Source organism: Vespa mandarinia, chromosome 1 (assembly GCF_050613455.1).
Source record: "Vespa mandarinia isolate Hongniang chromosome 1, ASM5061345v1, whole genome shotgun sequence".
Classification (NCBI taxonomy): Eukaryota; Metazoa; Arthropoda; class Insecta; order Hymenoptera; family Vespidae; genus Vespa; species Vespa mandarinia.
Window position 1 is genome coordinate 17173715 of NC_140810.1, and position 16305 is coordinate 17190019.

General features: G+C 27.2%; 3 protein-coding genes across 8 annotated transcripts; 2 read left to right on the forward strand and 1 right to left on the reverse strand.

Annotated features, from left to right (window-relative positions):
* Positions 1 to 1472: 1472 nt before the first annotated feature.
* LOC118443692 (FMRFamide-related peptides) lies at positions 1473 to 3687 on the forward strand. The gene is made up of 3 exons (XM_035871049.2): positions 1473 to 1590; positions 2728 to 3092; positions 3317 to 3687. Exons 1-3 carry the CDS (start codon positions 1588 to 1590, stop codon positions 3429 to 3431), a joined length of 483 nt encoding a protein of 160 aa, XP_035726942.1. The 5' UTR covers positions 1473 to 1587; the 3' UTR covers positions 3432 to 3687.
* Positions 3688 to 4211: 524 nt separating this feature from the next.
* Positions 4212 to 13046, forward strand: Jarid2 (Jumonji, AT rich interactive domain 2). 6 transcript variants are annotated; one of them, XM_035871469.2, is made up of 13 exons: positions 4212 to 4346; positions 5021 to 5108; positions 5701 to 5870; positions 5982 to 9594; positions 9680 to 9902; positions 10015 to 10167; positions 10261 to 10459; positions 10547 to 10695; positions 11069 to 11378; positions 11479 to 11885; positions 11963 to 12061; positions 12139 to 12441; positions 12535 to 13046. In XM_035871469.2, the coding sequence occupies exons 1-13, from the start codon at positions 4343 to 4345 to the stop codon at positions 12619 to 12621; spliced, it is 5805 nt and encodes a 1934-aa protein (XP_035727362.2). In that variant the 5' UTR covers positions 4212 to 4342; the 3' UTR covers positions 12622 to 13046. The 6 variants fall into 6 exon arrangements, with proteins under 6 accessions (XP_035727362.2, XP_035727367.2, XP_035727364.2 ...); XM_035871474.2 differs by having other exon boundaries at positions 4213 to 4263; XM_035871471.2 differs by having other exon boundaries at positions 4218 to 4285.
* Positions 13047 to 13455: 409 nt separating this feature from the next.
* Positions 13456 to 15728, reverse strand: LOC118443873 (LITAF domain-containing protein). The gene is made up of 4 exons (XM_035871479.2): positions 15593 to 15728; positions 14278 to 14407; positions 14032 to 14188; positions 13456 to 13947 (listed from the first exon to the last, which is right to left on the reverse strand). The coding sequence occupies exons 2-4, from the start codon at positions 14390 to 14392 to the stop codon at positions 13842 to 13844; spliced, it is 378 nt and encodes a 125-aa protein (XP_035727372.1). The 5' UTR covers positions 14393 to 14407; positions 15593 to 15728; the 3' UTR covers positions 13456 to 13841.
* Between the last annotated feature and the right edge of the window lie 577 nt (positions 15729 to 16305).

Genomic DNA, 16305 nt, shown 5'->3' on the forward strand with positions numbered 1-16305 from the left:
TGAAGAGTCCATTCAGTTATAACATATAATTTCATACAATTCCATATACATATATATAAGGATAATTATATTTGAAAGACATTGAAGCAATCGAAGAAATCATATATCCAAATTGATTAATCATCATTAATTTATTATCTCGAGATAATGTAGATAATAGAAAGATTACAGGTGAAATGTGTTTTATCTTATATTTTTTAATAGCAGCTGCTGTTTCTTCAACAGACCGCACAGTAAAAATGCATTTTACCGAGTATTTCGTTCAAGGTCTCATTTTGTGGATTATCTCTATTTTTTTCCTTTCAAAGGACAAGTGAAAAGGATCAAATAAAGTCTCTAGTCTCTCGCTTATTTTTTCTTTTTTATATCATGAAAAATGTGCTGATATGTTTCATCGCCTTTGGTTAAAAAATCATGATTCAATTTATGCTGTTATTGTTTAGTCGTATACCTTCGACCTAATAAGTAGAATATTCTTTTTTTTTTTCTAGCAAAAAATGTACGTTGTCTGATATTAACAGCGTGAAAAGAAAATCTTTCTCCATTTTTGTAGAAAAACTACGCCACCGAAAGCGACAAAAAAATAATAATAATAATGATAATAATAAATATTGATAATATTCGCATTGCAATTTTATATTTTCTATAAATTAAAAAAAACAAACGAAAAGATTGATTCAATGATATCAAAGAATGAAAGATATAATAAAGAAACAAAGACAATTTTTTTTAAATAATGAATATTTTCTAATTGTAATATCTATATTATTATTATTATTATGGTTATTATTATTATTATTATTAAATGTATTTTTAATAATGAGGCATTTAAATAAGAATTTAATCAGTTCGCATAGAAATTGGATCACGTAAATACGTCATGTACAAACATTTACACGTAAAGTAAACATTTAAAGAACTAAAAAAAAACATAACTCATCCGGAAATGTTACCCCAATTGAAGATATTCGGGGCTGTATTAGCAGGGTAAATTTTTTATCAGAAATATAATCGTAAAGAAGAGGAGTAGAAAAATGGGAAAAAGTTTAGTAGAATACCTGTTACTTCGGCAAAGGCAATCCTACCTGTTGCACATCATTCGAGATTCATGAAATAGCCGTAAGTGCTCCTGCATGGTTATACGTGCATAGACATATAACAGTTTAAATGAAGCATAAAGTATATGGGGGGATGACATTCTCCTTGTCATTTCTCCTTGGCCGGGTATCCATGTTAGACCCCCGATGATTATTATTTGCCAAGAGTCATAAATAATAAAGAAGATTACGTAGGTCGGTAGTCAGCGGTATAATTGAATCAAAATAATGTAGAGGTATCGTGTTGTACGCGTGGCCAATCATAAGTCAGGTGAAGCTATCTCCTCTCCAGCGCAGCAGGGTGGTTTGGTGACTGCGCCGAGGGTACATCCCTATATAAAGAGTGTCATCCCTATACCAGGACGCTCATTCCAACAACAACCACCAACAGGCTACAACACAATACCTCAAGTAGATAGACTTTACTTTTTGAGGACTTGTTGATAGACTTTACTATTCTTTTTGAGGACTTTCTTTTCGATCTGCAACAATGGTGAGTCGCTATATTCTTCTCTCAATATCATTTCTTGTTACATTTGTTTATCTTTTTTAATTTAAAATTTATATCATTTCCCGAAGTTTATCTTCATTTTTTCGATCAGCTTCGATATTTATGATGTAATAGGGAAGTTACCTTAAAGTATAAAAAAGATACATTTGTCTGATAATATTTAATATCTTCAACATTTTTTTTTATGTTTATTTATTCAATAATTGCCTTTGCTTAAATACAATTCGAAATTTTATTACTTTAAATTAATAAATATGTATATATATATGTATGCCTATATATATGTATATATGTATATATATGTATATATATATATATACATATATATATATATATGTATATATATATATAGTGACTAGTTTATAGACTGTTTAGATCCGATTTCATGTCATTAAATATATGGATATGGGGGTGCGTGCGTACATGTCTCCAAGTAATTAATAATAGAAATTAAGCGTAACAAGATACATTTGCGTAGTTTACTGCTAAGCTTAAATATCATTTAATATATAGTTTTTATATATATATTTTTTTTTATAAACAATTTTTGTTACAACGAATTTCAATTATTTAACACAATATTCATTGATTATTGATTATTTGAATAATTTTGAATTTATCAAAAGTTATTTAATAAATGATAATAATAATTAATGTTCGTATGTATATTCAGTAAAGTTAGAGAGAATATATTGTTTTATTCATTATGAATAAGTTTTGATCGAATTATCAAAGTAGGTCCCAAGAGATCGCAACGATAGAAGAGAATACATACGCCTACGTCCATTTTGTATTTCGCTGGAAATAAAAGGATCTGTTATTATCAAATGAAGTAAAGAACTATGAAAAAAAGTAAATAGAAAAATATTTTTGATTGTGATAATTCGAAAAAAAACTATGAATTCATAACGAACATCGAGGAAAACCTTTTCTAACTTGTTCGAGAATTAAACTTTCATAAACTCGTGTAATAAATAAACGATCTCGTTTTTTCTTTTTTTTTTTATCCTCGTTTTACTTGTCCTATAAACAAATTTAAAGTTTTAAACGTAATTTGCGATATGAAATATGGACGAGTAAAGTTAATATTATTAAATATGTAAAATGTTTCTATTACAGAGATCTCTTCTATCGACATACATATTAATCTGTATATGCTTCAAGTGTATAATATCTTCTTCGCTTGTAACCTCCCTTGATGGCGACAAATTAAATGAATTTGAGTACATTTTAAAAAGACAAAGAGTCGATAATTCTGAAGGACAAGATTCGAAAGAACGTCGAAGTGAAAAGGGACAGTCATTTATAAGATACGGCCGTAGCCAATCTGAGAACGGTATGGACACTGATACGGAAGAAGTGAAAGTTGATAGACATCCACGATGGAAATCGCCGGATATTGTTATTCGATTTGGTCGATCGGATATAAAAAATATTCATCCTGGTCGATTCTACGAAGAAGCAAACACTTTGAATATTATCAGGTAATAATTAATAATACACGAATTAGATATGTAAACGTGAAATATATGTTTGTCTTGACCGAACTTTATAATTTAAAAATGATAATTAATTTAAAAGATAAAGACAATAGAAAGAAAATTTGATGTTATTAAATAATTCGTTTATAATCTATCGATTTTTTAATATAATAATTTAATTATAATAATTTATAAATAAAATACTTTCTTTTTTCTTTTTTAACCAGGAACGAATTATACTCTATATGCTCGGATATGTTAGCGGCTGCAACGAGTGGTAACAAGGACGAACGATCTTACATACCAAGGATATTACGCTTTTGTAATACGATAGGAGAATGAATAAATTGAAGCATCTACGTACACACACACATAAATACATACATACATATATACATAAGTGCGGTACTATATATCGGCATTACACGACTTCTATGCAATTTTGCGGAAAAAACTCGAAAGAAATCATAACTAAACGAACTTATGATTTTTAATATAAACGATTAAATTAATTCAACATGATTATTTTGTTATTAATTTTCAAAAAGATTCAACAAATATCTTGTGATCGAATTGATTTATGTATAAGGTAATTATTTATTTGAAGAAGTTGCATCAATGAATATTTTCACCTATTTTATATAGAAATATTTTATATTTTTATATTTTTAATAGAAATTATTTTAAATATATTTCCTTGCTATTATAAAATAATAATTTAACATGTGTTATAAAATAAAAAAATATTTAACGTAATTGTTGTATTAAATGTATCCAATATGTATAAAGAGGTCTATTTCAATTGTCGCGCGTTTTCATTAACTCTCTGGTAGTATTGCCTAACCTTGATAGGAAGCGCTGATTGTACATTTTGGTCAACATGTAGTTGCTTTTAAAATATAAACTATTTAATATATTACTATTATTTATTTTGAATGAATTAGTCGTACTAAGTTAATATAGATTATTTTCTTTAATAAAACAATTGTATTTTACAATCCTAAATTCTGCGTGAATATAGGAAAGATCATTGACCAATCAGATCGCTTATAAAAATTCTTTTATCAAAATTTTCATATAACACGTTAAACGTGATACGTTAGTCTATGTTTGCTTCGATCAATGGTCAGAGCATGGTACTAGATTTTCGTGGCATAATAAACAATCGTAGCAAGTGGGTTCGAGAAAAAGACAGTGTATACTTATCGAGTTTTCGTATCATTAAATTTATTTTGGTTTTAGTAAAAATATAAATGAGTGATTAATTTTTAATAGATATATGTATATATGTACGTACATATATATCTATATATCTATATATCTATATATCTATATATATAAAAATAGCGTACAAGATGAATCCATCGATTTTTTGTAATCCTTTTAAGTACTGTTATAAAATAGTACTTGTTATTTGCTTTGCTACTAATTTCCATTGTTTATTTACGATTGTGCAGATAATGTGACTGTTAAACTTTTTCGTTTCCTTTTAAATCATTCAAAAGTATTTAAATTTTGTTCACAAAGAAATGTGTTCGTTAATGCATATATATAAAAATGTGTATTTTTTTAATATTTAAATATTACTAGCTAATTTATATATATATACATACATACATACATACATACATACATACATACATACATACATACACACACACACACACACATACACACACACATACACATACACACACACATACACACACACATCCATATATACATACATACATACATACATACATATATTACGATAATCTTAATTTATAATATATATATATGTATATATATAATATATATACATATATATATATATTTATAAATATATATATAATATATAATATAAACATGTATATATATATATATATATCTCTCGGTATAACTTGAACTGATTAACATACGGAATTATTATACTCGTGCTGTGAATTTAGAAATGGTTTTAAGTCGAAATGATAAGAGAAAAAGGAAGGAAGGTGATCTGGTTGATCTCATGGAGCCCGTTTCGGAATCGCCGAAAAGGTAAAATTAAAATATTCTTTTTTTTTTTTTTTTTTTTTTTTTCCCTCGAATAAAAAGAGAACGATTTGTTATCTAGAAGTTGTATAACTGCTAAAAAAGAAAAAGTTTTTTTTTTTTATCTACTGCCAATCTAGTTTACATATGTTACATAGTATCATGAATATGATATGGAATATATTTGCATTATATTTATAATTAAACAGATAACAGTAATCAGTGTCTATATTTAAAATAAAATCATTCTAGATTTCAATCGAACGACAGCATTTACTGACAAGTGTTAAAAATATAAACTATATTTTTGCGTGTAATTTCATACTTCAAAAATAATATATCATTTGACGTATTAGAATTATATATACGTCATACATACATTATAGTAATAAAAGAGAAAATCATAAATTGAATTTTATCATAGTAAATACATTTTCTTAACGATCATTGTGTTTATAGTGAAATGTTTTCCTAAAGTGTTTATTATATAATAAACTATATGAAAGATTATTTATTATTCACGAAGAATTTTAAATCTTATAGTTCAACATCGTAAATTATAGGAAAATTTATAGTATTTAATAATCTTTTATTTCAGAGCTAAAGTTCATGCACAAAGGAAATTTGCACAAGGTGCAACAACAGTTTTTAATCTACCACCTACACCTATAAAGGATAAAGAGAAAGCTAAGCCTGCTGTTATAACAGAATTGATTACACATAAACGTCCTAATACAGAAGACTTTCTAACATTTTTGTGTTTTCGAGGTATTTTTATTATATTTTAAATAATATATCTTTGCTAAATAATATCTCATTACTAATTCTGAATAATTAATATTCATTTATAAACTAGATTCATTTTATAATTCTATTCAGGAACGTCACTTTTGCCACCAAGTCTGAATTTTTTTAATATTGGAACCAAAAAGGAAAAACAAACTCCTAAATTTTCATCTAATGTAGCAGGAAAGAATACATCTTCAACTACCCTAGTGACAGAACAAAAATCTGATTTATCGAATCAAAAAAATATTAATAAAGTAAAAGCTCTTGTAACAGAAAAAAAAGATGTGCCTAATGAAATTCAGAAAAATGTTAATAAATTTAAAACTACAGCGTGTACGGTTCAGGCACTGAAGAAAAAATATCAAGAACAACGTCTTGCAAAACAGAGAATTAAAAGGAAATTTAAAAGTTCTTGTATTATACGTACAAGATCGTGTTCAGAACGAACTGTATTGAAACCAGGAAGTACATTGACTTCTAATAAATTTCGTACTAAATTTGAGAGTAAAAGGCACAGCTTAAGAAGCAGTTCTCTCATAAATAAATCTAAAAAGGAATCTTCTAGAACCAAACCTGTTTTAGTAAAGCCAAAGAAAAAAATTATCATAAAAGAGAGAAATAGTGATACATCTAATCAAGATTCAATGAATGATGAAGAAGAGTTATCTTTAGAGAAATCAATTTCACATATGAAACGTGCAATGCAAAAACCAGTACAGAAAAGTATATGTACTAGAAGTAAAACGGAAATGCGAAGAGTAACTCGATCTCATAGTCAGCGAACATCTCCAAAAGATCTTTCGCGTAGACCCACGAGAAAGACTAAAGAAGCAGCAGCAGTTTACATGGAAATTCTTGGAAGAAAATTAGTGAGTCCTGATTTAGATAATGATGATAATCTTTCTGTTGAGAGTTTTCCAGAATTACCAAGTGCTCGTAAAATAAACCAAACAGAAAATGAAATTAAAACTAAAATCAAACAGCCTGGAAATAAACCTGCTGGAAAAACTAAAGATACAAGATCCATTGCTCCTACTAATATGACTAAACGTTCAGATAAAGATGTATCTAATAAAATTGCTCTTAAAAGTAAAAGATTAGTAAAAGCGCAAAAATATTCTGAAACGGAAAGTGATGAAGAGTCAGAGAAATCTGTTGAAACTAATAACGCAAGACCTATTACCAGACAAAGTTTAGGTAAATTAAACAAACCTATAAGTCGTAGTCTTAGGTCTTCTTCTAAAAATGTAGTTACAAAAGAGTCCCAAAATAATACAAACTCTAAAATAAAAAATCAAAATTTAGCGAAATCTAATAAAGATAAATTAACATTAAAACGTAAACGTAATCAAGTTGCTACTAAAGAATTAACAAATAAGCCAGATGAATCTAATCAAAAAGATATAAAAAAGAATAATAATGAAGAGAATTCTGGTTCGGATGAAGAAACATTAGGAATGATTTTAAATAAATTAAGAAAGAAGAAGACCTGCAGTAATGAAGACAAATTAAATATTAATACTCCTGAAAAAATTAAAGAAAGTAATGAATGCTGTACAAAGATGTGCGGTACTAAATTAGATATATCTAAAATATCAGATGATGAGGAATCATTTCGTGGATTTACTAAAAAAGCCATTTCAACGGTATTAAATTCATGTAATACACACGCAAACGCGAATCTTCTTGTCAACGAAGAAGAAGATGGTAATTCGTATGCAGTTAAAATACAAAATGCATCGCGTGATGAAAATTCATTACTGGTACAAAAAAATAATGTTTCAAGAAATAGTACTTCTTCGCCAATTACAACTATACAAGAGCAGGAAACAGCATCAGATTTACCTACTTCAGTTCAGTTGCAGATACCAATGTTACAGAAAACGAAAGAAAATCAATGTAATCATGAAACTATGCAATCTAAAAATATTGTTGATATACCTTTGTCGGCTTTGCACATGAGAAAAGAAAGGGTCAATATGTCTACTGAGCAAATTGAAAAGTGGCTAAATGAAAGTTCATTAGCCAAGGAAGAAAGTAAATTAGAAATGGAAAATATACCTAGTTTTAAATATAACGAACCTATTATTAATACAGATAAATTGAAAACAGATGTTTCACATTTATCTATACCGACCAAAATTCAACATTTAGTAAGACCTGTTAATGTAACACTTTCTAAATTAGTTGATAAAGCAAACTCAAAGGATCATCTAATACTACAGGAAAAACATACTTCTTCATTCTTATTGGATACTCAAATTATGGACCTTAAATATCAAAATATACAAAATAATAAGATTAAATTAGATAATAGTATGAAAGATGTCATTAAAGAAGATAATATTAAATTACATAAAGCTTCATCTTTTGGTGGATATAGTGGAAAAGTTATCAAATCAGATTTAACTTTAATAGAATCTACTATTAACAATTCTACAGAGAAGAAATCACAAGGAGAAAAAAAATCGATATTTCAGGCACGAAAAGGATTTTTACCTAAGATTAAGGAAAGAAAAGTTACAACTAATTCCAATGCATTTTCTCCTGAAAATGAGAGTAGTGTTTATGCATTTGAAAGTGATACTGAAGTACCTGTTAATACACCTTTCAGAAGAAAATTTCGTGATTGTACTAAGTCATCTGTAGATGTGAACATATCTGAACAAAAAATGTATGAAACAACAGACGAAGTTACGAAGAATCATCCTAATATATTAAAAGATCAAGATGAAGTTGTTAGCCCTAGTATAATTGCTACCACCACCACTGTCACTACTACTAATATCGTTAGTACTGTAACAAATAATACTGCTACAAATAATACTACTACTGCCACAGCCACAAGTACCACAATGGAACTTGAAAATAATGAAATAAAAAATCCACCAAATGCATCATTAAACTTAAACAAACTTGAGCTGCCTCAAAATTTTGCAAATTTGACTAATGTACAAGTTCTATCCCTCGATAAATTGACTACTTCTTGGAGCGATGTAAATTGTAGCACTTCAATAGCTGTTCAAGTTAATTTTGATGACTGTGTGCAAAAACAAGAGCAAGAAGAAACAAATGTGACTCAACAGAAAAGCATGGAGATATCTACTCAGACTGACAATAGTAATATGAATACTGACAATGACGGTCAATTGTTTTACATTCCATTGCAAGCAGTTACAAGAGCTGGTCCCAACTTAATTCCAAGTCAACAATTAATACAAGGTGTCGCTGTTAAATTAGGTACAGAAGGACCAACTGGACCTAATCAAAGAGTACTTCTACGTGCAAAATTAGTTACTAAGCCACCTCTATCGATCGCTCGTTGTCCTCCTGTAGGAACAGTACAACCAACAACTCGTGCAACACAAAATTCTACCATATTAACAGCAGAAGGTTCAATTCAATCTACGTCATCGGCCGGATCAAACACCCCATCAAATGTTACGTCAAACCTTACATCAAACGTTGCATTAAACGTTGCATCAAACGTTGCATCGAATACTACTAATTTAATAATGGCTCCAACTGTTGTTACGTCTGAATTTTCTACACCTTCACCAACAAAATCGCAAGATGTAGTATCAGGAACAAATAAACAAAATAATACAACAAAGTTGAGCAATATTACAGAAAAAATTGTAAAATTGCCAAAAAATCAGAGAGAAAGAAAATCGTCTGTGGACTCCATTAAAATAGGCAAGAGGTAAAATGGTATATTAACATCCACTTTATTTTGATTATTTTATATTATATGATCCATGTTCTTAGATATATTAAATAATCTTTAGATCTCAAGCAAAATCACGACAAAAGGGATCTGACATATCTGCCATAACTAACAGTACACTCTCAAGTGGAAAAATTTCAAGTAGTGAAGCATGTCTAGTAGAAGCACCAACGTTTCACCCATCAGAAAAAGATTTTCAGGATCCTTTGGAGTATATAGACAAAATTAGACCTGCTGTTGAAAAGTATGGAATATGCAGAGTTATTCCACCTCCTAATTTTAAGGTAATCTCAATACTAACTCTATACGATTTATTATATAATTATTAAAAATAAATAAAAGTAAGGATGATGTTATTAATAATATAATAATTGAATTAAAATATTTTTATTGTAGCCAGAATGTAAAGTATCTGACGATATGCGATTTACTGCATACAATCAATATGTACATCGCATGCTACATAGATGGGGCCCTAATGTGAAGGAAATGATGGCTATAAAAAAGTATTTAGCGACACAAAGTATAACGCTTACTCGTCCACCATGGGTAAAGAATATTTTTTTATTTACTTTATGTTTTGTAGAAAAGGATTCACCTATACATACATATTTTTTTACTTTCCATTCGTAATCATTTCAGATAGGTGGCATGGAAGTTGATTTGCCACATCTATATCAAACCGTTCAAAGTTTAGGTGGTTTGAAAGAAGTTATTGAAAAGAAAAAGTGGCAAAAGGTGGCAGATGGAATGAAAATACCGAAATCTGCACAAGATCGTGTTACTAAATTAGACGATATTTATTGTAAATATTTATTGCCATATGATACATTGTCACCAGGTATAATTATAATATATTAAGAAAATATATAATCATTTTTATATAATTCTATTTAAATATACACCTTATAAATTATTCCTTTCACAGAGGAACGAAGTAAATTATTTGACGAAGTTGAAGCCGAATGGTTAAAAAGAGAAAATAAAACATTGCAAATGCAAGATACATCTGCAACTGATAATGAAGAAGAAGAAGATGATGACACTTCAGATGAAATTGAGGAGTGCATTGTGAAAGTACGATCGAAATAGATAATTATATTGTTTTAATTGTTCAAATATCTAAATGACAAAGTATATGGCAAAGTTGCAATATGATATCACAATATATTAAGATTTTATTATAAAAATTATTTGATTTTTTTTATTACTTTTATTTTCATACACTAACTCTCTAATTATCAGTTAAGTAAAATGTTATTTATATTTCTCTATATCTAAATGTTATTTATATTTATATATATATATATATATATATATATATATATATATATATGTATATGTATGTATTATATGTATATATGTATATATATATGTATGTATATATATATATATATGTATATATATACATAACACATTACTTTTATTATATTTTAAACATATATTAAAGGGCAGGAATATGCCTTTGAATGCCTTCTACCGAATTGCACGAAATACTCAACGCATGTGGTTCGGAGAAAACCAACGTTCCGGAAATGAGTCTGAGGGAGCATCTGCGGATGAAGTTGAATCTGCATTTTGGAAACATGTAACAGAAAGAAAGCGTCATATCTGCGTGCATGCAGCGAGTATTGATTCAAGCGGTCGTGGTTTTGGCTTTTCTGTTGCCAAAAATAGTCCATTTGCAAGACATCCATGGAATCTTAAAGTTCTTACGAATAATGCAGGATCGGTATTAAGAGCTTTAGGACCATTAATGGGTAGGGAATAAAATTATTATTTTATATATACAATTACAATTATTTTAATACTATATATATATATATATATATATATATATATATAAATTTTATTTTTTAGGAGTAACTGTACCAACATTACACGTTGGTATGTTATTTACTGCTTGCTGCTGGTATCGCGATCCTCATGGCCTTCCATGGATCGAGTATTTGCATACAGGTGCTAAAAAAATATGGTATGGTATACCAGACGAACACAACAATAATTTTAAGGAAGCTTTAACAAAAATGGTACCACAATATTGTAAAAACAAAACTATATGGTTACCCTCTGACACTGCTATGGTACCACCAGAATTGTTAGTCAGCAATGGTGTGTCTTTGTGTCAGACAGTTCAAGAGCCTGGACAATTTATTATTGTATTTCCAAAAGCGTTTACATCTAGTATATGTACAGGATATGTGGTATCAGAAAGTGTTTACTTTGCACAGCCCTCTTGGCTAGAAACTGCAGAACAAGTATTCAAAGTATGTATTAGAATGTGTGTTCATATCTTTTGTATAATAGATTTGTGATATGTATATATTTATACAATTTATTCCAGGACATACAAGACAGTTGTGAGCCTTCAATTTTTTCCTTTGAAAGATTATTGTTTAATATTATTAATGATTCACGATCTAATATAGATATATTGAAACAGGTAAAAATTATAATTTTGATATAATCTACATTTTTTACAAATTTATATTTTTGTTTTAAATAAATTTTGTATTTCAGATTTTACCAAGCGTTATAAAAATTCGTGAGAGAGAAATTGAACATCGTAAGCAATTAAAATTTTTGGGTCTCACCAATAAAGAAAGATTACCCTTACCTGATAGCGGTAAACGTGGAAAAGGGAAAAAGGTGAAGGAAGATGATGGAGATTTTGAGTGTGAAACTTGTAGAGCTAATTTATTTGTATCTTTGGTAAACGATTCGCAAGATGATAGTGTTTATTGTTTAGTACACGCGTTACAATTGCTTACCAAAAATAAACCAATTTTAAAAAGCTGTACATTAATGTACACATATAGTGAGGTAAATATATATATTATTCATTCATGTATATATATAACTTTTATTTGTATATAATTAATATTGTAAATATTATTTCTCTCATTTTATGTTTAGATCGAGTTGGATGAGTTGATTCATAAATTGGAGGATAAAATTGAAGCCAAATCTAAGAAAACTAATCAAATTAAACAAAGTAAATAATATATTAATCCTGCTTATTTAATTATTGAAAGCATGTAGGTGATAATTACTTGTCAATCTCTGTTGAAATAATGATTAAATCTTGTTGTTCGACAAGGAAATGTTCGACAATAGAATAGTCTATATAAAATATGTTATAAAAATAATTTATGTCAAAATACATTTAGAAGGTTCTGGAAGAGATACAATTATAGTATGATTATTAGTTGACATTGAAAAGTATTAAGATAAGTTTCATTCTTAGTAAATTTTGTTTATTAGAGTTCTATATATTTAATGCTTTAGGCATCAGTCCATGTCTGTGTACATTAATCTTCTGCTTCAATGTTTATAATAATTATTAAAATCTCTGTTACCCCCTGCAGGGTCTTTGTACTGCAAATTATAAATAAAGTATGTCCTTATTCCTACAATGTATACAAAAATATTTGTTTTTATAATATAAACCTCATTGTATTTCTATTTCATTTCTAATTTTATTTTTATTGAAGGAAAAAGAATCAAGTAGCGTAGATTTTAAGACAATGTTAAGATTCTTTAAACTTAAAATTGTTCTTAAATTTGTTTTTTTATGAAAAAAAAATAATTGTACATAAAGTTTTCATTTCATACATCGTGTATATTAAAAATAATGTTATAATACATATATCTGTTATTATACAAGTTTTTTTAATACTAATATATTAGTATTAAAATTTGATTCAATATCATAATCTTTTAAATATTATTATAAAAAATTAAAGGCTAAATTGTCAAAATAGAGCGCTTGTTTTCGCAAATGCCTTATTTGAAAATAGCCTATATTGTAATTTATTAAATGAGAATTAAATATAAGTGCTCGTAATGATAAACAAATAGTTTATAAAGAAAAATAATATATTTAAATAAAATTCATCAAAATAGATTTTAACTTTTTTTCTTTTATATAAATATGCAATGTTTTCTTTTTATACAATTCCATGTGAGATATTTTTAACTGGTAATAAATAGAATTAATAGAAAAGAAAACATTTCATTCCTGTAATTGTTAAACATTTTGCCATACCTTGGAAAAAAGCTTAATATTATTTACACTTTATCTTTCAGATACTGGTGATTATACACACAAATATACACGTAAGATAAGAAGATAAAATTAACGAAATTTCATATTAGATAACATCATAAATAATATTATACATTGAAATTCCAAGTAAAAATTTCAAGTTTTTGTTTTTGATTCATCTTCGATAACGTCCGAGATAAGCTTTGCAATTTGGACAGGTATGATGTACATCCATACATTCATCAATACAACAAGGAATTAAACAGCAACCAAACCAACAACTGGAAAAATTATTGTCACATAATATATATTATTTTGTTCACCTTGTAGATCAAATAACTTCTTAAATATATATATATATATACCCAAGTAAAGCTATTACAACTCCAGAAATATAAGCGATCATGCCAGGTTCTGTTTTGGTTGTAGACTCAATTTCAGCTTGACAATGTGGACAAATTGTATGAGTCGGTCCTGGTCCCATAGGTACAATAGTAGTTACAATAGTTGGTCCTTGTGCATCTGTATTGCGACAAAATTATTTGTTACGATGGATTTATATTATAAAAAATATATAATATTTGAAATTGAATGATTATATTGAAACTCACAAATGTCAGCAGATGTAAATGGACTAGCAGGTGGAACACCTCCTACAGTTTGGCTATAAGATGGAGGTGCATATGGTGGAGGTTCATACGGTGGTGGTGGAGTATTTTTGTTCATTTTGCACTAGATTAACTATATATGATTTATATTACTATACGTCATATCTATATATATATACATATATACATATATATATATATATATATATATATATATATATATATATATATTAATTATGTATATATAAAAAAGGAAATATTAAGACGATGTTAATAATGCATGAAAATTTATTTTCATTAAAAAAAGAAATAATTTTAGATCTATTTAGAGAAAAAAAATGGAATATTTATATTTTAATTCAATTATATCTTATATACATTCTATTTTGATTTAATTAATATAAAAAAAAGCTAAATGTCATAGGCATTGAACATCTGTCGTTTTATATTGTTTTTGATATCTTCAGTTACATAATTCTAAAACTAGATATGATAACATTGTACAGATATTATATTACATTTAAATTTTTATAATAATAGTTACTACAAAAATTTGTATAAATCTAAGTTTATAAAAACGCAAATTATTATGAGCAGCAAGTAGAAAGGAAAAGAATTGCACATTATTAATTTCAATTGTTTTATAATTTCTTTAATAATATAACAATCCTTCTTGAGTAAAATTCGTAACATATATTCGAAAAAGACGGACGCGTAAAAATTGTCCTTTTTTTTAAATCGAGATTACAATAAAGAAGATAATAAAATATTATTAACAAGTGTCAACGCCCAAAATTTCATACACCGACATAAAAACACATGAATATGTGTGGTTATTACACTTGTGTAATAACAAGCATGAGTAATCAGTTATTTTTAGAAGGTGCATTACCGCTAATTTTTTCAAACTTCCACACTATGACACATAATTATAAGTAATTATTAAATATTTTTCTTCTGAACGTTACAAAATCTCAATAATAACAAACTATTTAATTAAATATTCATTGAAATTTCATTCACATTAATATATTTGATACGAAGTTCTCGAATGTATTTATTTATTTATTCTAGGCTAATCTATTCGCAAATATTAACATACATTGAGTCATACGAATGAATAACATAAATCTATTTATTATGATAAATCTCAATAATTATCGAATTAACGAGTTAAGATATAATAAAGTAGAGAATATTTATATTTTTGTTTAATTATCTCCCTATCATGTTTCATAAACAATAAATATGGTTAACTAATGTTAAAGGAAGATTAAAGAGAGTATTTAACAATAATACAATTAGATACTCCACTTACTTCCAAAAATTATTTTTCAATCACGTACACGATAGTCGAAAATATTTTATATACGTCCAACTTATAAGCCACTTTATACAATAAACATAAAAAAGGGAACGCCAATTTACGATAATTGATAGTGGTGCCATCTTGGTTCATAATATTTTTCAGTACTACTTTCGTTTTCGAAGGTTTTTTATTTAAACAGCTCTTACTTCTCTAATTTTATTGTCTTAAATAAAATAAATATTGTTTAATTTATATTAAAATTAAATTGAAAACGTTTATTGTCTTAAATGATAAAAATTAGTAAATTATAATTACAATCAATGTGCACCAATGAAAATTATTTTAGTGTAGTTAACAATTTTATCGAAATGCAATATTAATATGATATCGATAAATCGATAAATCGATAAATCATTGATTAACCATTCTGTAGACACATAATGAATCATTGATGAACTATTTCGTAGTCACGTTATGAATCGTTGATAAACTGTACAATAGATACATAAATCATAGACGAATTATTTCGTAGACACTGGTTTTTTGTTTATATTGAAAATTGTTTTTCATTCTTATCATTAATATATTATATAATTTGATACTCTCTTTCTCTCAATTTTTATTATATATATATATATATATTCATTGTAAATTATAAAAATTTAGCAATTTATCGTTAAGTAATATTTTAATTATCGTCGATTTCGGCTCGAGGTCCTGTT

Bases quoted from the DNA above. Each gene is read 5' to 3' on its own strand.
- LOC118443692 (XM_035871049.2), top strand. The intron at 3,093-3,316 runs GTAATAATTAAT...TTTTTTAACCAG, and splicing joins AACACTTTGAATATTATCAG to GAACGAATTATACTCTATAT.
- Jarid2 (XM_035871469.2), top strand. The intron at 11,379-11,478 runs GTAGGGAATAAA...TTTATTTTTTAG, and splicing joins AGCTTTAGGACCATTAATGG to GAGTAACTGTACCAACATTA. The intron at 12,062-12,138 runs GTAAAAATTATA...TTTGTATTTCAG, and splicing joins ATATAGATATATTGAAACAG to ATTTTACCAAGCGTTATAAA.
- LOC118443873 (XM_035871479.2), bottom strand. From the start codon at position 14,392: ATGAACAAAAATACTCCACCACCACCGTATGAACCTCCACCATATGCA. The intron at 14,189-14,277 runs GTGAGTTTCAAT...GTCGCAATACAG, and splicing joins ATTTACATCTGCTGACATTT to ATGCACAAGGACCAACTATT. The intron at 13,948-14,031 runs GTATATATATAT...TAATTTTTCCAG, and splicing joins GTTGTAATAGCTTTACTTGG to TTGTTGGTTTGGTTGCTGTT.